Raw genomic sequence first — 24,520 nt, forward strand, 5'->3', positions numbered from 1 at the left:
CCTCTTGAGAAAAATTAAAGCTGAAAGTCAGTCATCATCTAACCGCTTTATCCTCCACCAGAGGGTCGCGGGGGGTGCTGTGCCAATCTCAGCTACATCGGGCGATAGGCGGGGTACACCCTGGACAGTTCGCCAGTCCATCGCAGGGCCACACACAGCTAGAGACAAACAACCATTCACGCTCACACTCACACGGTCAATTTAGAGTGTCCAATTTACCTAATCCCCACATTGCATGTTTTTGGACTGTGGGAGGAAGCCGGAGAACCCGGAGAGAACCCACGCACACACAGGGAGAACATGCAAACTCCATGCAGAAAGGCCCTTGTTCCAACCGGGGCTCGAACCCGGGTCTTCTCGCTGCAAGGCGAGAGTGCTAACCACTACACCACCGTGTGGCCCCTAAAGCTGAAAGTAGTTTATTCAAATTAATTATGTAAGTTTGGATGAATGTTTTATACTACTAATAATAATAACAATAATACTACTACTACTAATAATAATAATGATACTTATAATAATAATAATAATAATAATAATTATAATAATAATAATAATAATAATAATAATAACAATAATACTAAGGGCCTTCACTGGATGATGTGTGATGCCTTTCACTCAGGGAAGTGAACGTTGAGGAAGATCTAATCTATTGCATGTCTGCATAGCAAAAGACCAGCACTTCATGTGAACACTATGTGGCGCTGCAACTATTAATCGGTATTGAAATGTGGTCAAACAGAGTCAATTTTGTGGCAGATTGTTCAATTTACTGTATAACCGAGGTATCACGACTTCATGTTCCATGGTGAAATGAAATAACAGTTCATGTTCACTACATAGCATCATCAGCGTCTGGAGGCCAAAAGACAAAACCAAATTACATTCTCCAAAAATGTAATAGAAACTTTATCATCGTTAGATGAAGAAACATCATTACCCCTAAAACGAAAGTGGCACACTTTAAATTATTGACTGACATTGACACCTTTAAATATATAAAAGGTGTACACACACTTATATGTATGTATATATATACATATATATATGTATATATATACACATATATACGTGTGTGTGTGTTAAACTGAATGGATAACATTAATTGGCACTTATTGTGTTTTATTTTGTTTTCTTTTGTCATTGTCCGCTATTTTTGTTTCATACTTTGTAAGTATGGACTTTTGACATTAGATTTGAAATGTCTGAATCTGCTTTTCTTGTAAACTTATAACATTTCTGCCCACATTTTACACTTTAAGGTGGCTTTAAGTGGTTTTACTATGGTCATCTATATAGCATTTAACTGTTAATATGTGTTATTATTAGTAGTAGTATTAGTGTAGTGTGGCAGTACAGGTACTAAGATGTGAAACGGCATGACAGAATATTAAATGTACAACTTGTAGGCTGGAATAAATAAAGTATTTGAATGTATACAAATGACCACAGTAATGTGGCAGCTGATGATATATGTTCAGTGATGTTAAGAATTGCACGTTTTCAATGAGTAAGAAAAAGGCTATTATCATCTCAAGCATGAACAACATGTGAATAACATGTGATTCTGAGGTGAAGGGTGAGTTGATAATATCTGCGCTGAGTGTTTTTTTTTTCCAGCGCAGCAGGGTCACCGAAGCTCCAGTGTCCGCCAGTAACCTCTGCACACACACACACACGCACGCACGCGCGCGCGCGCGCTGGGATGAACTGCTCTTGACCTCCTGACCCCCCTCGCACTGGATGTGTCTGTCTTCCTCGATGACATGTTAAGGCACAACATGACCACACACAACCGTCTCCTGCCTCCAGGCCCCGGGCAGCGTCGCTCTGCAGTGACTCGGGGCCAATATTGAAGTGTAAAGAGAGCACTGAGCCAAATCCTCCACCATCATCATGTTTTCATCCTTGCAGGGGGAGGGAGGGTTGACTACGAGGCAAAGTGGGGGGAGACACACACATACACGGGGCCTAGTCGCCACATCTTTTCATGCGAAGAAGCTGTGCCTTCAAACCGTTAGTATCCTTTATTTGTCTGCTCCAGATACGCTGTTTAATCTTCCAGCCTGTTTATGACCAGGATCATGTGCCAGAGAGGGTAACCAAGGACAAACTGGTTTACGGTCGGTTGTCTGGTTCTCCTCCGGTGCAGTCGCGCTAACTAGCTTGCTACCCATGCTAGATGTAGCTCAGTTAGCGTAATCATTAGCTGTAGCTAGGTTCACCAGCTTCAACCAGGCGTTGCTTGGTTTCCGCAAAATTAGACTCCGGGTTGCATAATGCGTTCAGCGATCTGTTGAGATTTATTTAACAGTATAATTTATATTTCGCGAGTGTTACTTCCACACACTACCAGGCCTCACGGTTGGCACATACGCCTGAAGAGCTAGTTGGTTGCTAACGTTAGTTTGCACTAGCGGTGGTTTATTGCCATATGGCTGGGCTCCATCTACGCTCTGGAACGGGAGGTTTTCTTTTACCCAGTTCATCCAGTATATCATAAACAGTGTTTATTATTAACAACATTTTTATGTGTCATTTGGCATGTCTTCGGTCTGTGCTGCTTCACACCAAGACACTCCTGGCATTAGCCGGGCAGTTTTGCAGTCTTATTGTAACATTACATGAAATGCCCAAAACTGCACCCAGTACTTCAATATCACTGTTGACATCGAGACAGACGGGTAACGGGCCTTGATACGGGCTGACGTTTGTTCGCTTTCTTGGACATTATGTTGTCATAAATTGCCATGTTTGTAACATACACGTTTTCTCACACTTGTGCTGGAATTTCAGAGCCGTTTTTGGTTTCCCAAAACGACTCCGGCCCGGGCCTCAGTCCGCGGTCTAGAGTTTGAGAGCGGGCTGCTTGAGGCGGAAGCACGTCGGTCTGTAACTACCAGCCGGTCTCTGTGCCCCAGTCACCACCATGGGAGACAGTAGAGGTGAGGAAAATAACTGCCTTTTTATGCTTCAGCTTTGCAACAATTTGGGTGCTTCACATTGGGATTAACGACAACCTCACACTGTTCTTACATGTTTGTTATGATGTCTGTTGTGGAATCAGACCTGAAAGATAATGCATATTACTAAGTATAGGCCTTGTTCATAACTGCTGGAAAAAAAGTCGTATTTTTTGCATTCCCTGATTTATCCAGCTGTACAAGCATTGCCTGTGAAAGAGAAGTAATACAGTTAAGCAATTATTTCATTAAATTGTGGATTAGTATAGCCTTTTAAAACATCTTGATGGACTGGCTCAATTTGCCCTCCAGTTACAAGTCTAGCACCAGTTTCCCACTCCCCTGTTTCTCAAAGGTTAAAAAAATGTTTTAAAGAAAAACCCTGAATCAAGATCACCACCCAAATGTCTTACTTTCCTCTCTAGCCCATAATCTGCATCTGCAGACATGTCATCTAAGTCCCTCCTTTCGTTTTTGAGTTATGCTGCCCTCAGACAAACACGTCTAAAACAACCTCCTCCATGGTGGAGATAATAATTGAAATCAAGTCCATCAAGTTCCATGTGACTCTGTAAACTGTTCATCTTTTCTGAAATCCACTTAATATCATGATAGCTTATAGCAGTTTATAGCCTTAACAATGAGTTCATGTAAAGATAAAAAAGATAAATGAACCATCTGGCATAATAAAAAGCAGTGTTGGGATGGTAAAGCATTGCATCACAGCTGTTAGTTCTCCTGCACAGAGGGAGAAATAAATTGGCTTTTTCCTGCATTTGTCTTTAATTGTATATTTTTTCAATAATACTGACCCTGGATTCCTTCGAAATTAAATCAAATAATAAAAAGGCTGAGAAATTTACGGATCAGTCATCACATGACATGCTGTTCTTAGTTGTACCCTAGGATGTTAACAGTAAATCAAAAAAATCTACTTTCAACACATTGTGCAATGAGGATGTGTAAACAATGATGATGCACATTGTTTCCCATTGTTACTGTGAATGTGGTGCTTGCCACAGCCCAGTTTGTCTAATTCATCCCACATTAGTTTCATATTGAACTCATAAGTTTGTCTTTTTCACATGTTTTTCATACATCGATGTGGATGTGGAAGCTGTCAACTTTTACCACTGATTAGTTTTTTTTATATATTCTTCTGTCAGAACATCCTTAGCGTGTGCGTGTGTGTGTGTGTGTGTGTGTGTGTGTGTGCGTGCGTGCGTGCGCGCGCTCACTCCAGGTTCACTGGCTTAACATAATAAGGATTTAGTCCTCACTGACGGTATCTGAGTTTTTCTTTAACTAATATTGTTTTTTTCTGCTATTTCTGATCAGATTCCCGCAGCCCAGACAGTTCGTCTGTCTCCTCCCCTCCATCAGGCCAACGCTCACCCCCACTGGTCCCCTCAGCTGCAGCTTCCATGACCTCCCTTCCTCCCACCACCACAACCGGCATCAGCAGTCCAATCAGCAACATCGGCTCCCCCTTCTCTGTCATCAGCTCCTCTATGGGCTCACCTTGCCTCCCTGGCACACCCTCGGTGGGGTATGGCCCAATTAGCAGCCCACAGGTAAGAGACATCTTTTGTTAGTCAGGTTTATTTTCTGAACATACTCTTCTTTTTCATTTCAGTTTCATGATCAAAAGACTGTGCAGGTTTTACCATAGGAACAATATCTTTCACTGCATTCACTAACTTATAGTAGAATTCTAACAAGTAACAATCATGAAATGCACCCATGCATCTCATTTGTTCTCACAGTGTTCACCATCATTTCTGCTCTTCTTTCAGATCAACTCAACAGTGTCCATGTCGGGGCTCCACGCAGTGAGCAGCTCTGATGATGTAAAACCGCCACTGGGTTTGAAGCAGCTGTCATCCCACAGTCCAGGACCGATGCTCTCGCAGAAACGACTTTGCGCCATCTGCGGAGACAGATCCTCTGGTGAATATAGACCTTTTTGTCTGTGCCTTGTCTTTTAATTGAAATTTCAAGCTCAAGCCACTGAGTTTTGAGTTACACATAGTACAAATACAAAGTTGACAAAGAATTTTGTCATCAATCTTGTCACCATAATTTGCCTCTTTCCTTCCCCTCCTTATAACTTGCAGGTAAACACTATGGTGTCTACAGCTGTGAGGGCTGCAAAGGCTTCTTCAAACGAACTGTGCGTAAAGATCTGACTTACACATGTCGGGACAATAAAGACTGTATGGTGGATAAGAGACAGAGGAACCGTTGCCAGTACTGTCGCTACCAGAAGTGCCTGGCAATGGGCATGAAGAGAGAAGGTGAGTCATCAGGGAACAGCACACACTATACACCACTTGTTCTATGCTTTCTGCCCATGACCGTTATAAATAAGGCCACCTGTGAGTCATGACACCTTTTTTACATTCTATTTTAAGTTTTAAATACAATTTTGTTTTAGTTTGATAAACTATTTGAGGGTAAGTTTCTGGCTGTCAGACAGCTCTTCCAAAAAAAGATTGGGGTACACTAGCAGAGAAACTGGTTTGTCAGAACTTTGTGAAACACATCAGTGCTGATGATTGATAGGCTTGTATGTGCTTGTCTGAAAAAAAAAACTTTTCCTCTGGCTTATTTTTATTAGGGAGTGAAATGATAACACTTCTCTTGGGGCCAATGCTGTTTGATCAGCGCACAAATTTGGAAACAAAATTTTGGAATCAAAATTGCTTCCTGATCCATTTGAGAAATCTTAAGCACAAAAGCAGAACACACAACTATATTTTTTTTTTTTACTTTTAACAGCCCATAGTATCTTATAATCTATGCTCACTCACTCATGTTGTCATTAAAAAATCTATTTGCTGTTGTTGTATATCTGAGGTAAATTTGGTTTCAGTGTTGTGAAACAAAAAACATTAAAAAGTACAAGGGATTGAGTTGCTCTATAACACATCCTTTGCAAAGAAACAGGTGCTGAAAAGGTGCTAGACTGTCTCCATTCTGTTATTTTTTTGTTTGTTTTGTTTTGTGTTTTTTGGTGATTCATGTTAATTATCACAAACCAGTTGGAAACGACTAGTGCAGCAGAGGGAAGGTGGAGGTGCAACATTACGGTGTCTTTAGGTGGACAACAGCTGTCAGTCAATATGTTCCATGATTGCGATCAATGGAAAATCCAATCCAACAGTAGAACTGTTGAACTGTTTGAAAAGAAACATCCTAACTCCAGGTGACATTTCTATTATTGTCATATAACTGGGAATTGGAGTTTACTAACTGTGATCGCACCAATGCACTAGTAGGGACTTTGAATACATTGGAAACCTGGAAGATTCTGTGTCAGTGCAGTGTAATACTGCAGTGATTAATCAATTATTACAGCATTTATTGTTTGAGGTTTTTCTTTTTATAATTAAAACAAGTTCTCTGATCTTTCAATCTCTTAAATGTCAATATTGTCGGCTGTCTTTGCTCCATATATCAAAAAAGAATTTGTAGACAAAGTAAGACATTTGTGAACATCCTCATTTTGAAGTTTGAGAAACAAAAATCAACATTTTCCAACATTATTGGACCAAACATATACTCAATTAATCTAGAAAGTGACAGCACATCATCGGTTATAGCCATGTTACACTGCTTGTTGATTTTGGTGGCAGATGGCAGCAATACACCTCGGTATACAGTCTGTCAGAAATTATTAGAAGAAAGAACCTTGTGCATTAACGTAGGATCAAAGATGTAATTCTGCATAGAGTCGTGTTGCTGACGAGATAATTGTAAACCAATCATAAAAATGAAATGGACAAACCTTAAAGGAGTATACTGTGCAGGATTTCCTGTTTATAAACACATTATTTAAGTTGGCTCAGAGAAGGAGAGCGAGAAGTAAAGGTTGAGCATGATAAAGAGTGAATGAAGGGAGAGGGCGAGTGATTTTGGAGAAACGCGTGGATATTTATGTTTGTTTCACCTTCACACCACCTCGCAATCCTTTCAGGAAGTTGCTGCGCTACTGGATTTTATGCAAAGGCAGCCAAATTGCTTATGTGTGTACGTGTACCCTGTGTGTGTGCGCGCATGTGTGTGTACACATGCTGTGTCAGAGCAGAGATAAGAGATGCAGACAGTGATGAAACCCAGCTGCTACATTTTACAGTCCCATGTTCACATTCTAAACTCTGTCATTGGCTGGGAGTGACAAACCTACTTCCCAGAAGTGGGTTGTGGGAAAGATAAATTCACCACCATACATTTCTAGTCCTGATTTAGTGTGTGTTTCATAATAACGCTGAACTATGTTCAGAAAAATAATCCTGCATAGTATTCCTTTAAGAGCAGTCATGAAAATCACATTATCTAAGCTAGTTAGTTTGGGATTACCTGTTGCTAAATCTCTGAGGGTTTAATGGTGTAGGTGAGAGATAAATAGTCTTGGATTAAATTAGGCCTAATTGCCTTAATCAATAGCTGATCATACTCGTTTTCTTCCTGGTTACGCATTATGATTACTGTTGTTTTCATAATTTTGTCACTGATTGTTAACTTAATGCAGATGAAACCTCATTCAGGGATATGGGTCAAGTTAACTTCAGGGAATAGGAGGATAGAGGGGGGAGATGGGGGTGGGTATGCCTCATCAACACTAACCCCCTTTCCCCCTCTCTTCCCCTTTTTGTTTCCTCTCGTTCTCTCTCTCCCCCCTCCCTCCTTCTGTAGTGGCCACGATGAACGACAGATGTAAGGAGAAGAGGGAGGGAGGGGTGTATGTCTGTGTCTGTATGAGTGAGCTAGAAGCAGGGACATATTACATTGAATATCAAGAAGGAGGATCTAGCTAACGTGCTTAGTTTCTCACGTGAATCATTTCCCAATATTTGCTTAATATCTTTGTAGATCGAGGGAAGGTTTGCTGAACACACACCCACGCACACTTCTCACATTAATTCACTGTGCCACAGAGATGGTGCACCTCTTTATTTTCCTTGTTAAAGCCGACTGATGGCTTTACTAGTGAAAGGATGTCCACTCAAGTTTCCACACAGATCATTTTTTAACCCTTTTGTGATGTCCACAGTCGCTTTTCATCACAAGGCCACTTTACGAAATTGTTAGCATCGTCTATACTAATATGAGTGAGTTTATGAGAAATTTTTATCAAATCGGCTTTTTATCCACACGGAACTGGTGTTTCCGGAGCCCTGAAACACTATTTTTGGAAATTAGGTCTGGGGGAAGAAATGCCACTCTTGCGCAACTTTGTAAATAACTGGGGAATCATAGCCCCAATTCTCTTGCTCTTGCATTCCATTCCATTGCCATCGGTATCTTCGTCGTCCTCTTATTTTTCTCGTGTTTGAAGTAACTTAATGATAACGTTTTTCTTTCTTTAGTCGCCCTGGCCTGGTTTAATTTGGTTCTGTGATTGTATACATTGTAGTGTATACGCGTTCAAATAAAGTTTTATTGAAAAAACATGCATGCTCCATCGCTTCTCCATTACATACAGGTCTGGCATGTATACTATGCCATTGAGAGTAATTTTGAGGGGTTTGAAGACATTTCTTGATCGCCTTGATGTGCACAGAAAACTTAAAAAATGAAAAAGAAAATGGTTGTATGGGGAAAGTTCTGTGTGGATAAGACCTTAATCACTGTCAACCCTTTGTTTTCTGTTTTATTAAATACAAATACAGTGTTGAGAGCACATTACTAGTTATATCACATTAATTTAAATCATAGCACTTAAATCATCAAAACTGTGTGGAAAAAATATTAGTGTTTCTCTTGATGATCTTCATTGAAGAGTTTTCAATTTTCAGAGTTTCAATCTTAATTTGAACTAATCAAGGACATCACATATGGGACACATAGACAAAATGTTTATTATGGTTTTAAGAATTCTATTCATATGTGTTTGGACAGAGACATTTTTGTTGTATGCTGCAGCTGTCAGCTTGGATATTTGGTGAAAAATCCAACCCAAGGGCAAGGAAGGAAGGAAGGAAATCAGTGATGCTAAACATGCAGCCAAAGTTTGTCCCAGCAGTGGGATGTTCTTGATTGACCCAAGCCAGTCATATGACCTCAGTCTACTGTTTTGTGGGTGGAGGACTTGACAAGATCTGTGTCCTCAAACTTAAGAAAATGATAACACAGTTAACTTAAATTGTGGAATGGGTTAAAAGAAATCATAAAAAATGTAATGATGGGGTTTCATGTTGGTGACAAATGTATGTGAACGAAATGTCTCCTTTTAGAAAAACATTGTCATGTCTCATCTCCTGTGCCTGACAGTTGTATGAAAGACAGTATGAGAGACTTTGAATTTATCATGAATTGTACATATTTGTCTCTTTGCTTTCCCCACTGTTTTATACAATAATTTGGGCTTGTTCTTTTCTCTTCATTCTTTCTGCAAATCTGTGCACTGTTTCTTCTTGGTCACCCATTCTCTCCATTCTGTGGTCTTTTGGAACATACTCCCTCCTTTCACTGTCTAATTTGTTCTTCCTGCTATTGCCTTTATTTGTGTTTTCTGTTTTCTACCATGTCCCATCTGACCAAATTATCTTGTGCCCCTGTCATTGTCCACCCCTTTTCTGTTGCACCTCTCCTTCCCATCCACAATTCCTCCTGTCTGCTCTCCACACTCTTTCTCTTCTTTCTTGTCCTTTTATTGTTTTCGTCTGTGTTCCCTCTTCTGCCCCATCCTGCAGCTGTCCAAGAGGAGCGCCAGAGGAACAGGGAGCGAGACGGTGAGGTGGAGTCAACCAGTGCAGTGAATGAGGAGATGCCCGTGGAGAAGATTTTGGAAGCAGAAATGGCTGTAGAGCAGAAGACCGAGCTTCATGCAGATGGGAGTTCAGGTGGCAGCTCTGTGAGTAGTCTGGACAGTGAAAGAGACCTGCAAACTCTTTGTTACTGAGATGATAGCCTGCCAGGCCCCTCACTTTTTATTAATAATATATTAATTCAATATTATTTAGAACGTGTGACGGTAAAGTTAACCTTCTTGAAATGTAGTGGCTATTTCGGTAGTATCCCTTAGAATCCAGCAGAGGGCGCACACAAGGTTTCCTACCATATGGTACAACAGTGTCATCCACAGCAGTGCCATCATCTTAGATCCTCTCTCTGCAGATCGCAAGCATGATGTGCACCGAATACCTGCTAATAATCTAACCTAACACTTTTTAATCTGGCCTTCTTTCGAATTAGTCATCATAAATTAATTTGAACTTCATTTTTGTAAAAAAAAAAAAAGGTTTTATAGCCTATTGGTATCATAAATATGCTTCTTTGAGTAGTTATTTGATAACATAATTAATAATAATCTTTACACAGCCCAACGATCCAGTTACCAACATCTGTCAGGCAGCAGACAAACAGCTCTTCACCCTGGTGGAATGGGCCAAGAGGATTCCTCACTTCTCTGAGCTTCCTCTGGATGACCAGGTCATCTTGCTACGTGCAGGTAAGCTCAGTTCAACTCTAGAAGGTTCAGTGAAGCAGCATTGATTCAACTGAGAGGTTGTGGCTTCTTTGTTGCTTGTGACTACAGTGAAACCTCTGCCAACACAAGGCTGTGGTTCCATTTCTCATACTTGAGAAAAATGCAATAGCAAAGTTTAATGCATACTCTAAATATTTATTTTGTTTTTTTTATGACACTGCCTTCACAGTTTCAACAGTTCACAATCAGCCTTAAATAGCTCATAATCCTCCAGTGCAGTGTTGAAGGTGCACAAAACATTAGCTGCTGTGAGACAAAGGCTGTTACTGTAGCACAAACTAGTTTTTAGTTATTCCATCACTCTGATGTGTCAAATAAAATTAAACATTATTTGTTCACATAAACTGGTGAAGTTTCTTCAGCGGTATCTTAGACAGTGTAGTAGTCAGTCATATCTATGTGTTTTGTATAGCAGTTATATATTTGGGTTTACAATCCAAAATGACCTGTAGGGTCTAAAATGTACATTTCATGTCTGCACTCCACTGCAATGACAGACTTATTATTATATTATTAAAATGAATGTGTAAACTTAATACGGCAGCAAAACACTAAACCCTATAATCAAAATTATTATATCAGATACCAACTCTACCTCTAGTTTCAGGCTCAGTTGGTACTTATTATTTACATGTGATTCATACACATTGTTATAAAGTAGTTGTCAGTTTGTGGCCTCTCATAAATCTGTCCTTCTGTTGCTGTGTTGTTTTGAGAATGTTATTTACTTTTCTTCAGATGGGACAGTTGTTTCCTGACGTACCCACCACCACTGGATGATTGCTGGTGATTTGTTTCCACATGTCATTCACCTCTTTAGAGCTCTCCCTGTGTTTATTGTTGTGCTGAAATTGATATGGTAGCGCTTGGCTATCATTTGCACCATGCCCATATATTTCCTTTTAGAACAGCTGTTAAATCTGTGAAGCTCGGCACAGGGATGCAGGGATAAAATTCCACGTCTCCTTCACAGTGTAAACCTCCAGCCTCAGACCAAACCTTTTAAATCAGTATGTGTAAATGGTCCTCAGGTGTTAATGATAACAGAATAATCACAATAGGCCATTAAAAAAGAAAACGCTGCACAGGACATTTTTTCTATTTCATAAATGCTGAGATGTCAACTCTTCAACAGGCTGGAATGAACTCTTGATTGCATCGTTCTCCCATCGCTCCATCTCAGTGAAGGATGGCATTCTCCTGGCCACCGGCCTGCATGTCCACAGGAACAGTGCTCACAGTGCTGGTGTAGGAGCCATCTTTGACAGGTAACACTGCTGATTTTCAGGAGTTTGGATGGGGAATCCAGCTGGAAAAGAAAAGAAAAAAATCTGTGTTCTCGAGAGTTTAAGTATGATGTGATTTGTATAAGGCTTTTTACTTGACTTTTTATATCCTACCTAAAATCAAAAAGATCCGCTTCTGCACAGTGTTAGCTTAAATCATGAAAGGACATCTGAAATCCACAACCTCCTTTTTAAACAACCAGGTACTTCCACATCAAATTTTAAAAGTAGAGGACTAAATAACAAGTGACTGGGGGAAGGATGTAGGGTATTGTGTCTTTATCTTTGGCTGGCTGACGCTGCTGTGCTCTACGTTGGCTGTGATTGGCTGAGAGACTTTGCTGCTTTAGTGCTGCCTCTAGGATGAGGGTGCATGTCAGAGAAGCTGTTTGGCTCATGCTTTGCCCATAGACATGCATGTGCACACACTCACTGGCATAGCACCTCCTGCAGCAGTGAATAATGAGATTATGGCTGGCTGATGTATAACTAACACTATAATATAAAAAAGGAAGGAAAATTATTTATTTCAGTCTTATATTTTCTTAAGCAACTTTTTGTGTTTACATGAAGATACTTGCAGTCTTCACATAAATCGCACTGTTTTATCATGATACATTGTTTAGATTTATTTATTTATTGAAACATTAGATTTACTTACTCTGTAAGTAAGACCAGAAAAGATCTGTAGGTTTACTGTATGAATGTACAGAGTCACATTCCTAAATTCTACATTTTAAAATGAAAACATGAATGAAGTATAAATATCCTACCTTCTGCATCAACCATCTGTTATTTCATAAAAGTCCAGTTTGTAGGATGTGATAGCATCTAGCTATAAAATTGATATCTTGTGTGGGAGAAGCTTTCAGGTTAAACAACACACAGTCCTCCCTGAGGCCAGAGTTAACTTTGTCCTCTCTGGGCTACTGTAGGAAAACATTGTGGTTCAATATGGTGGACTTTGTTGAAGAGGATGCCATCCCGATAGATATTAAGCTGCGTTTTTACTGAAGCGGTACGGTGCAGTTGGTGAATGGTAACCTGGTCTGGTTTGCATTCCCACCACTAGGCTTTTAGGCTGGATGGTGATAACTGCGTCAAATATGTGAATAGTGACATACCAGCACTACACACTGTATCCTGCCAATAACAACTGAGATGAATGTGACACAGTAAACACTGGTGCATTCATTAAAAAAGAAAAAGAAACAGTAACAGCCTTGAATCCTCTTTATTTTAATACACAGTATATTTGCAAATGGCCTGTCTGCCTGGAAGAATCATTTCTCCGCTATGCTTGGTACCTCAAAGAAGTGGGATGGTACTGATGTTATTTTGGTACACCTTTTGACAATATAAACACAAACAATTACATAAAAAAAGAACAGGACAGATCAACACATCAATGAAAAAGAAAAACATTGTTATATATCTAATATCTAATTTCTGCCAATAGAGTCCTACAGACTGGATCTTTTTAGTACATGTTTTTGACGGATCACAACAAAACAGTAATGATAACACTACATACATTCGTACATACATCATTAATAAATGCTGGTTAATGTCCTAACATAATGTTATCAGCACATTACTTGCTTTAGAGAGACATTTTGTTCATCATCACCTGCTTTACTCAAACTAAATTACTTCATATTTCAATCACCTTCACAAATGCATCACAACGTGTCAATTCACTGTTAATTACACAGTAGTTACATTGTTATTAAGGGTTCAAAACATGCTAACTGAGCTTGTGGCAAATGGCTCAATGACTTCCCTCTGAGATTTCTTTCTCTCTGTAAGCAGCAGGCTTCTGTCTGAGCTTGGCATCGGCATCTGTTTTGAAGCTCATATCTTGTTAGGGAAGCAGGAAGCAGATGAGGAAATATCCAAACAGCATCATTTCCTTATAACACTGTAGTTGAATTAGAGAGGGGCAGAAGTGCAAAACAACATAAAGCAGATAACAAGAAAATGCAACTTTCCAACAGACAAACACAGTACTTTGTTTGAAAACACCAATGTTGTACAAACTGGAAAAGGTTGGTTCCCAATATTTTTGTCATTCTAAAGAATGACACTCTGTATTTTCTGGAAGGAGTTGTGGCGTACAGTGTGGTTAACTGTATACACACTACAATTGTAGTTGACACTGGCTTCAGTGTCAAGAATGACAAAAATAATTGGCTCTTTCCTTCATCTTTCTGATGTTTTTTGAAATTTTGTGTTTTCGGTTTCCATGTGTTTGGTTACTTCTGCTTTTTTCTGTTTTAATGTTGTATTTTGCACTTTGAGAATCTGCTTTTCACACAGTGAGTTTCTTTAGTTGCTTCTCATGATGTTTAGCTATGAGCAGCTGTTAAAAGTTCAGGATGGAAACATTTTCACTTATTATTACACTTACTAAAGCTTCATGTGTACCAACGGTGTTCTGTTGTTACGCATTTATCATATCCTCCTTTCTGCTCATTTTAGTAAATTTGAAGTATAGTGATGCCTTATAAATATATCAGTTGTTTATCAGAGATCCACATTCATCATTGTCAGTGTCTGGTAGCAGGAACAATAATAAGCAGCCGTCATTTACACTAAGAGCTTATCCATATATCTGAACGTAGCACCGCTGATTTCCAGTATGTGAAATCATTTGTAAGCACCGTCTCTCAGGATTCAGAAATTAAATGCAATAACAATGTAACTGTGTAATGACATTGTAATAACACATTGTGATTGAATACACAGGGCGCACAATGCTGAGGTTGGGGCCATATTTGACAGGTAATTACGCCTCTACACAAACACTTTTCTTAAACCCCTCCTCCTGAGTCAACATTGAAACTGAACGTCGATGCTATTTCCGCAGCTTTGCACAAGCCAGCCGTTTTTTGCTAAAATACTTAAAAAAAAGATTTCTGGACAACACTTGTTTAGAGTTGTTTGAGTGAATCACCCAGTGAAGTGTAGGGGTTCGATATTGATGTATTGCAGCACCATTCAAAGCCTCTCTCGATGGTCTGCAGGAAACTCTTTATCCCTTCCTCATTAATGATGCCTTCAAACTCAATCTTTTTTTTTTTCTTGTTTTTTTGTTCAGTTTCGCCTGACCATAATGACAAAATCAAAATGTGTGGGCTTACTCTGTGTAGCCAAGCTAGATTTCCTATTTCATCAATGGTGGGATGCGGTTGTTTGACCAGTACAGTATTACTCCAGTTTTTAGGGTTTTTATCATATTATGTTCAGCCTCAATTTTGGCTCTAATGCAGCAGAGAGCCTCTCTCCATCACTTCAACCACTCCACTAAACATGAATTCAGCTGGGTTTGTGTAAAACTTCATTTTGGCAATCCACTATTGAGCAGTGTAATTAAAATCAGTCCATGTCAATAAAAACACATGTCCATTTTAGGGAATTCCAATGAAAGATGATGGAAGTGCAAAATAAGTGCCCTGAATGGCCATAAAAGTTTTTACCCTCCTTGTCCTCTTCGGTCTTTCACATAATTTTCCAAGTTCTGTTTCTACAATATAAATGCAGTGTTGAGTATTTTATCAAATATTTTAAATTATGTTAAGATTTTTTTCTCTTTATGACAGTAAATATGTGGTAAATTGCAGATTATGTATGGTCAGAGTTAAGATTTGCATCCATGAGTCATGAAGAAGGTTTATCCACTCCTCAATAACTAAAGGTTCACATGTTTCATGTCTGTCTGTCGTACACATTTTGGGATCCAGAGCCTCACACAGGTCCTCATGTCTTCAGTGTCTAACAGGACGTTACATATCTGTTCTACGCGAGGATGTGCATCGTCATGGCAGATTGTCCTTATGTGTTGGCTGTTATGGATCTACATCTCTCTTTATTGTAGAAATACTGTAAACAGACTCGTTAGCAATGAATTTGATTACAGTAGCAGGTGTAAGTTTAAGGATTTTGACCACACCCATGGTCAAGTTTGTATGGTTTGCAGTGTTTACTATGCTAAAGAGGAATTAGTTGTTACTTGTTTTTACAGTACTTTATTCACATGAGAATGTATTGGCCCTTTTCCACTATGGTCCCGCCTAGCCACGGCACGGCACGACATGATTTAGGTTGCATCTCCACTACAAAAAAAGTACCTACTCAACGTGGGTGGAGTCATCACTGCACAGGCTTTAGTTGTGACTTCACTAGAATCAGTTAATTAAAAATATTTGTTCACAGTCTGACACAGTCACTAGTCTGAAATACAGCGGCAGCATTCGTGATGCCGGTCACGATCAGCAGTGCTGTCGCTAAATTGTTGGAGATTATCAACATTATTAGGATTGTTAAGAAATCATTTCCTGTGACGGCACCGGCAGTCTGGCAATGTCACACATAGTAGGAATGCTAGTCACCATAGCAGGAACTAAAAAAAGTACCTGGTACCAGGTACTATGCTAGTGGAAATGCATCTTAACCGTGCCGTGGTTAGGCGAGGTGAGCAGAGCCGGTGGTAACACGCCATATGTCTAATATATGTGCTTGGGACCATTTTTTCTTATCTATCATTCTCTAACCTTTTAGTTTTCAGCTTTTTGCATTCACTTGTCTCAACATTTCATATTAACATCCATATATTTGCAGAGACAGTTTTATTTATTTATTTATTATATTTATTATATTTATTATATATATATATATATATATATATATATATATATATATATGTATATATACACATATACATATATGTGTATATATATATATATATAATAAGTTTGCTGTTCTGTCCCTTTCTAACCAGTGTTGATTTCTTTAGGGGTAATTTCTCCTGCTGAACCGGAAGGACATAAAGTCCTTACTTTGACCTTTAACCACTAAATAACTGTGATTATGGAGCTGCATCCGTCTCTGTTGTTCCTACTCTCTCCTCCCACTTCTCACCACTTTCCTGTCCTCCAACTTGGACTCCTGTCTTTTACACAGGGTTTTGACAGAGCTTGTAAGTAAAATGAGAGACATGCAAATGGACAAGACAGAGCTGGGCTGCCTTCGCGCCATCATCCTTTTCAACCCAGGTACAGAGACAGATGGAACATGGAAAATCATGTTGATATTATGGAAGATGCCATTAAGGACTTCAGATTAAACTTTGACTAATTATTGTAAACATGTGAAATGTAAATTATTTCATTTTTTTTTTTTTACGTCAAGATGCCAAGGGCTTGTCCAACCCCAGTGAGGTGGAGCTCCTGAGGGAGAGGGTGTATGCATCTCTGGAGGCTTACTGCAAGCAGAAATACCCCGATCAGCAGGGCAGGTGAGCTATAATGCTGTTGCTTTTAAGAGCTCCTGATCTACACATCTGCCTTTAGCACATTACTCCAGTTTTAAAGTCTTTACACTGGCTTTCAGTAAGTTATAGAATATACTAAAAGGTTCTGCTGCTAGTCTACAAATTACTAAATGGTTCCAGTCCAGAAAGCATTAATGGCGTATTAAAAGAATACACCATAGGGCTTCGAAGTCTGCTGACTCAGGTCAGATAGCCGAGCCCAGAGTTCAAATCAATATTGTGAAGCAGCATTTAATCGTTATGCTGCACACAAATGGAACTGAAATCAGCACCAAATGTGAATATTTTAAAATCCAGGTTAAAAACTAAAGAGCTAAATGGAACTCAGCCATCATTAACTTGATCATTTACTCATGTGATTTTCTTCTGTTACCTGTTAAATATTTAATATTATACATCCCATGTCCTCTCTCTGTTTATAGTAAGGCTAGTAAGATGTGACAGATTATTTGTTGGTACACAGCTTGTGTACCAGCTTGAATTGTTTTTTTTATATATGTTGAACTTTTTCTCAGCATCTAGACTATTAAATTTAAATTACGTTTTGCCTCATGCTTGTTCACAGTATTAGATGCAGGCAACAATGTATTATTATATTTTGGGTTTCTTGCTCCATATCATTAAAACTGAATAATGGTGGTTTGTGGATAAAAAGACATTAGGGAATGTCGTAATCTTGAAGTTTGGGAAACCTGTTCAACTTTTTTCTGGACTAAACAAACTAAATTCCAATTACATTCAGCTATATGAGTTGACAGATCTACAGTCAATTCTCTCCTCTTCTTTCTATCAGGTTTGCAAAGCTCCTCCTCCGTCTCCCAGCACTGCGCTCCATTGGTCTAAAGTGTCTGGAGCACCTGTTCTTCTTCAAACTGATTGGGGACACACCCATTGACACCTTCCTGATGGAGATGCTGGAGGCTCCTCACCAGCTCACCTAGAGGAGCCAGGTTCATTTCAGTTCAAGATCCAGTTGACACCAGGATTTTCCAGCACATTGCACCGTGCTAGGTCGTTGGCTCTTCATGTTGGGCCTCACTTAACTGCGGCACCTGCTGGTTTAAACAACCAGCTGCGCGCACACACACACATTCATCATCACAGGCTAATTCTCTTCACACATGCAGGTATTTACTTGCATGCATGAATAGATTTGCAACATTGCTAAAAGATAGATAAAAAATGAACAATATGCTAAAAGAAACCTCAAAACACACACACAGTTTTTTTCACCATCTTTTCCCATATACTGGTTTTAATCACAGGGGTTATGATTCAATGAATATATGCCCTCTTCATTACACACACAGTAAATGTCTTAATTTGAATTTAGTTTTCAGTTTTCACATCGTCCTCTCACAGCGGGTTTTGCTTCTGCATAATTGGTCCTACATTGCCCGTTTTCACCTGGGTTACTTAGTTACACTGCTAGCTTCACCTCTGTATGTTATATAATTTCTAACCAGCCAGGTTAGTTATTCACGTTTGGTTTAAGCTTGAAAATCAGGTGCATAATTTCAATCAACTGTCCGCCGTCAAACAGAATCTCTCCTTATTGGTCAGGAGGTGTCCTGTACTGGACAGGCAGACATACCCACTCAGTGACTTCATCCAGTCTCATAAACATTGATATATTTTATGCTTTTTATCGAATTTTCATGATGAAACTTGTTTGAGTTTCTATTTTGAAGTACTGTACTCATGAAATGAGAGCTTTTTTTCTAAGGCATTGAAATCCAGGAAAAGGGGGCGGGAGCACTTAGTTGACAGACTTAGTCCCTCCCACCCTGATGCGCACAGTGGGCTTTGTAAGACAAGAAGAATGACTTGAATTTTTTTTTTCTCTTGATTTTATCCTTTATCTCTACTTCAACAGTTGTTAGGCATTTAAACAGCTTGAGCCTCACAGGAAGTAGAGCTTCATGCAAAACAAAAAAAGTATTTTTATTTCTCTCCTTTTATCTCGTCTCCTCCCGTCCTCCCTTTGCTGATGGTCATTGATGCACTTTTGTGAGTTGTAACTGTGTAAATGTTCCCGTTTCCCCCAAAATGACCATCTTTTCTCAGACGCGTAAGACGACCTTGAAGGTACTATGTGTAGGGTTTTCTTATTTTTGCATCATTTTCAAGTCAGACCTGAAGATTTGTTGTTTGTTTAACTTAATACACAATAGCATAAACAGAAACATCCACCAAAATGGTTGGTATGCTGTTCCCAAAAAACGTTATTGTTGAAAATCTCTTGCTGTATTTATCTGTCAACCATGGTAAGATAGTAATATGATGGCTGTAATTGGTCAGCCTGTATTTTAGTCATGCAGCAGTTAAAGTGTCCTTGAACCAGATGTTTGACCTTGTAAATACAGTAAGAAGCTACAGTCTGTCCTCTCTGTAGAATTTTGTAGAAAAGCTAAATAAACGAAACATTTAACCAGGAGCCTGAAGCAAATTGCAAAGACAGACTGAAACGACCCGATTGTGGCGTTAACATTATTTAATTTCCCCTGGTGACCTGTGTTTCAGTGGGTTTTGCAGGGTCGGATCATTTGCTGTGATTGGTAAACAGCATCAAAAACATTTTTATTACAGTAATGAAAGAAATAATGGAAATCCTACACATACTACCTGCAGCTTTGAAAACTTTACTCAGTGTGTATCGGCTCAGTGCTTGCAACATTTGTACAGTAGATGTAAATAATAAAAAAATAAAAATAACACCACGGGAGTTGTGCAGAAACAAAGACCTGTTCACATTAGTGAAGGGGAAGATTTAAAAGCTCTATTTTCTGCTGTTGAATCCTCCACCATTATTTTGTTATTGAGCCCAGGGCCAAACCACACCTCGCTGCAGTGTTTGGGTGGACTTCTGAAGATGTTTCCCCTCATTCATGTCGCCTGATTGGCTGGATTTCATTGACAATGGCACTTGACATTTACTGTGATTGAAATTTTGTGGGCGCCTGAATCTGAGCGTTGCAGTGAGAAGTGAAAATGCAGCTAGCACATGATCAGGAGACATAAAGCAAACAAAGTAATTATTCCCGATAATAAATATTCTTTATAATGAACAAAACCATCTGCAGATGCTCGACATGGAGCAATACTGGAGTACGCAAAGATTGTTTCACCATTGCAGTTAGACAGGTATTTAAAAGAGTATTTCCTCATGAGTCACCATATTAAATAGAAATTAGAAACGCTGATTTTGCAGTATCATTCTACAGGGAAGAGGCACAGCTGTCCTCGTAACAGGTGCTAAAATAACTAATATGGTCTTTTAGTTTAAGACTTTTACATCAATGCAAACATAGTATGCAAGTACACAGACAAATCAGACAGCCATTGTCCACTCTTGGAACAGGTCTGCCTAAAATGTCGAACTCCCTCTTTGATTTTTTCCCCCGTATTTTTTTGTTCTTTTATGACCCCTTAATTGCAGACTCCCTGCTATGAAACTCGGAACACCAGCTGTGTGCTCGTACAGTCTGGCTGTGGCTTCACTACCAGACTCAGCCATGAACCTTTTGTATTTGAGTGGAGACAATGGAAGTAGCTGTTGAAATGTTGGGGTACAGCAGCTGCTTTGACTAGAATGAGCTTCCTGTCCTGCAGATAGTCCAAATAGTTCTTCTCAGAGAGGATCCTTGGTCTCCCCCATGTAATGTGGATTTGGAGGCTGACCTGTAAAACAGGGTTTTTTTTCTTTAACGTGTCAATGAGTTGGTCTAACCTTTCAGTGGTGGTTCTAGCCGACTCAGTGTAGTTGCTCCAGTCTGTTAATTTCCTTCATGCAGAGAACAGTCAGCTTTCCCTGGTACATCATCACTGCCTCAAAGAAAAGCTTATGACGTGCCAGCTCTCCACTTCTGTATACAATGTAGTGTCAGTGCTTTATTTCTTGTAGTCTGAGGTTTGAGACTTGAGTGAAAAGTATTGTATGGCACTCTTTGTGAGCTGGATCAGAGCTCATCTATTGTATGACAATCGGGTCAGATAATGAGCTGTTTTCCCTGCTTCCCTGAGAGTTGACTGACACAAGATCTTGTGTTTGATTGGCTGACACCACAACTTTCTCTGCTGGATTTTATTTTTGGAGTTTCCTCTGTTGAAAGTTAGAGCCTGCTTTGTACCTGAGGGTGATGATGATGATGGGTGGGGTTCTGGAGCGTCCACCTGTGACATAAAAATACACAGCTGACTGAGTTAGTCCGAGTTCATCAAAAAGTTAAAATATGCAACCAGTGTATTTGTCTTGTGGTTGTCATGTAATATGTGCATTGTGTTTCCGACATTCATAAATTCAGTCGGCAGAAGTTGAAATGAACTGGCAGTGAAATTATTTGTCATCCCTTAATTTAACAACATATTGAAGTTATGCGCTTCCTATATTTCTCTATATTTTGCTCAGAGCTTAGGCCATTTGGAGAAAGAACATGAAGCTGAACAGCTTCTGTGTGATGATGAGCCACTGTGAGCTTTGATGTGCTTTAGCAAGAGCTGGTGGTTGGCATTTTTATTGTTTTGACATTTTGTGTGTGGCCACATGTGTATGGAATTTATCTGTAGCTAAGCCCCAGCCTCAGCTGTGATGTGCTGGTAAATTGATTAGTTGAGCAACATAATGAAAGGATGCAGAGAAGAGGAGTCTGGCTGGAGAGGTGACAACAACCCAGCCTCCTCTCCTTCGTGTTGCCCACTGCTTTACTTCAGACATAACAAATGCTTCTGCACTCACACATGTGAGACTGACTTTGTGAAAGAAATTGAATTGTAAAATCAAGCTTTGATTTGACTTTGTTGGACTGTTTGAGAAGGATTTGAAGCTTTAGTGGAATAAGCATTAGAGAGCTGTAAGGAGGGGATCCACTGCAGTGTGTCCCCCCTTGCTTACTTTACTTGACGGCAGAGCAGCGACGATCTGCGGTTGCCGTGGGAGACCGCCAGATTGCACCGCACCGCCCACAAATGTTTGCAACCATGTGCACTCAAGGCAGACGCATGCTGTGACCTTCTGACTGTGTAGCAGTATTGTTGTCGCCATCTTTGTTACATTTTGAAATTACTCACTTTTTTGAAAATAAAGTTGTTGATGCTTTTTTGAGATGGGTTGCAGGCTGTGACTGAAGAACTGATCATCATGTATAGATTAGATATCAGGGTGGCTTTTTTTTTTACCTATCGAAACAGGCCCATCCCACCATTGTCAATGAGGCGCAGCCTCGACCCCACCACCTTCACTGGTTTGTTCATCACTGCCAAGCTGTTTGTGGATGTGGCTGTTTTCAGTGTAGGGCCACTCAGTCCCCACTGCTTGTTTGTCATGTATGTTTGTTATTATTGTGCCGCACACTCAACAGTGTGTGCTAACCTTGGCCTGTGTAGTGAATACTAAAGAGGGGCCCTAATAAGAATGGAATGATGGCTTGTGTGGAGAGGCAACGACTGGTCACAGGAGAGAAAAGTGGACCAGTGTGTCCCTCTCTGGGTGCTCAAGCTGTGCATTTGGTGCTTTTATGGGGTCTTAACATCTGCTCTAGTTTTCATGACATGGGGAAATGCAAATAAGGAATGATTTAAGAGGGACTAGTTTAGCATAGTCCCAAACCTGCTCTTCTTCAGTGGGATTTGTGCTTCTGCAACAGACAGGTGTGTGTGGACAGTCGCTGTATACTATCCTCAGTTTTTGGCCGGGGCCACACTGGATGCAAAAACAGAGCTTCTGCATCGCATAATTTCCTCCTTTTCATTTACTGTACACATATTAAGAGACTAAATAAACCAAACCTTCAGATTATGCATGTTGTGATTTGGCGCTGTACAAATAAAATTGAATTGAATCGAAAACTACCCAGGTGAGATGAGTCTCACTGTTATGAGAATAGAATTACCTCAAGTACTTCACAGCAGAAAAGACCATAATCCTGATATTTCATCAGAGTTTTCACTTTTGCAGCTTTATACTGATCTGTGACTGTTCTAGTCAAAACGTTTAGTTTAATACAAAGTCTTTAGAGTATTTAAAAATATAATTTACGACGGGTTTTTTTTTTAAAGTTGAACTCAGTGTAAATCCTAGTATACAAGCTCCCTGTGTGAAAACCAAAGCTGTGTGTGCCACAGCAGATCAGTGGCTCTGCACATGCGTCCAGTCAATCCCCCGGCCTCAGATCCTGAGATTGAGGCTCCAAATGTAGAGACACAGGTCAAAGGTAAAGAGAGTCCCCACAAGTGTGTTTTGCAGTTGACACTTCTGAACAGGCTCTGGTTACACAGGATGAGTCAGACTGGAGGGATTTCCGTCCTCAGGAGGACGAGGAGGTTGTAGATGTGGTTTTTAACAGTTGCAGTATTTTGGTAGGTAGGTCACAGAGCGAGAGATGGAGGGAATGAAAGAAGGGCAGGGACTGTAAGAACTCTGATCAGGTGTTCATTCATCGACTGAGAAGGAAAACAGAAAAATATTTTCCAGTCGATCTAGAATCTTCCTTAATTGTCGACTCCTCACCTTTAAACTTCACATGGTCCCTCTTCTCCAACTACACTATTTATCTTTTGTTTATTACAAAGTATTAAACAAATACCAGAAATTGTAAAATCAGAATGGAACCTGTCACTCTTATTTTAAATTTTTTTCTCTCTTTCTCTTGTATCTGTTCTTTGTATCCCATTCATTGTGTGCTTTGGGGAATGAAAGAGGAAAAAAAATATGAATAATTTTTTCAGTCATTAATTCTGAATCTTGTTTCTGTTTGTTGTATCATGTCCGAGTAAAGGTTTTAATACATTATGTCAAGTGTGTTTGATTTTATTTAAAAAAAAGAAAGAAAACTTCAATATATGTCATTAAAAAAAAGATGTTATAAATTGAATCAAATGTGAATGTAGTTGATGCTAACCTACAGTGGCTTCGAACACCAGTGTGAGCTACTTGTCGTTCATTTCTTTCTATGCATTGGAATGTTCCAACTGGGCCCCCACTCTGTCCTGGAGAGGTGATGGTACGCTCCTCAGTCCAGCAGGACCTCAGGGCCTCGGGTGACTGCTGGCACCGCACTTCCACCTGTCAACCCACAGAGGGAGCACTGACCTCTTGTCCTCATCCAACTTTCTTCTGCTCCACAGCTTCTGCTCCACCCACCCTCTTTTCCTCCTCATCATCGTCTACCTCCCTGCCTTCATCAGGTGATGAGGAAATTGCTCTCTTTCCCTCTCCTGCCCACTTTTTCCACTTTGACCAATTAGGAAGCAGCAGAGCTGGGATCAGAACATTTGTACTGGTAAATTTAACACTGCACCTGGGGTTCTTTTCTCTCCACCGCATATTTACAGTTGACAAACATGGAAATGTGTATTTGCAGCCATCGACTCATTGGCTGTCCTCTTCCATCTCCTCCATTTGTCTCTTTTTCTTTCATTCCTCATTTCATGACTCATCTTACTGCTT

At 39.8% G+C, this 24,520-nt stretch overlaps 1 protein-coding gene across 6 annotated transcripts; it reads left to right on the top strand.

Annotated features, from left to right (window-relative positions):
• The first annotated feature begins 1,742 nt into the window (after nucleotides 1-1,742).
• LOC122786053 (retinoic acid receptor RXR-beta-A) lies at nucleotides 1,743-23,863 on the top strand. 6 transcript variants are annotated; one of them, XR_006362395.1, is made up of 14 exons: nucleotides 1,743-2,016; nucleotides 2,797-2,945; nucleotides 4,302-4,537; nucleotides 4,760-4,913; nucleotides 5,081-5,260; nucleotides 7,662-7,682; nucleotides 9,662-9,822; nucleotides 10,290-10,419; nucleotides 11,594-11,726; nucleotides 14,493-14,528; nucleotides 16,707-16,798; nucleotides 16,935-17,040; nucleotides 17,870-22,316; nucleotides 22,368-23,863. XR_006362395.1 is itself a non-coding variant. In XM_044052066.1 (13 exons), the coding sequence occupies exons 2-13, from the start codon at nucleotides 2,930-2,932 to the stop codon at nucleotides 18,015-18,017; spliced, it is 1,413 nt and encodes a 470-aa protein (XP_043908001.1). In that variant the 5' UTR covers nucleotides 1,743-2,016; nucleotides 2,797-2,929; the 3' UTR covers nucleotides 18,018-23,863. The 6 variants fall into 6 exon arrangements, 5 of the variants coding, with proteins under 5 accessions (XP_043908001.1, XP_043908004.1, XP_043908003.1 ...); XM_044052066.1 differs by having other exon boundaries at nucleotides 17,870-23,863; XM_044052067.1 differs by lacking the exon at nucleotides 1,743-2,016 and adding an exon at nucleotides 2,069-2,684 and having other exon boundaries at nucleotides 17,870-23,863.
• The last annotated feature ends 657 nt before the right edge of the window (nucleotides 23,864-24,520 follow it).

The sequence above is a fragment of the Solea senegalensis genome, linkage group LG20 (genome assembly GCF_019176455.1).
Source record: "Solea senegalensis isolate Sse05_10M linkage group LG20, IFAPA_SoseM_1, whole genome shotgun sequence".
In the NCBI taxonomy this organism is placed as follows: domain Eukaryota; kingdom Metazoa; phylum Chordata; class Actinopteri; order Pleuronectiformes; family Soleidae; genus Solea; species Solea senegalensis.

Bases quoted from the DNA above. Each gene is read 5' to 3' on its own strand.
- LOC122786053 (XM_044052066.1), top strand. The intron at 4,914-5,080 runs GTGAATATAGAC...TATAACTTGCAG, and splicing joins CTGCGGAGACAGATCCTCTG to GTAAACACTATGGTGTCTAC. The intron at 9,823-10,289 runs GTGAGTAGTCTG...ATCTTTACACAG, and splicing joins GGAGTTCAGGTGGCAGCTCT to CCCAACGATCCAGTTACCAA.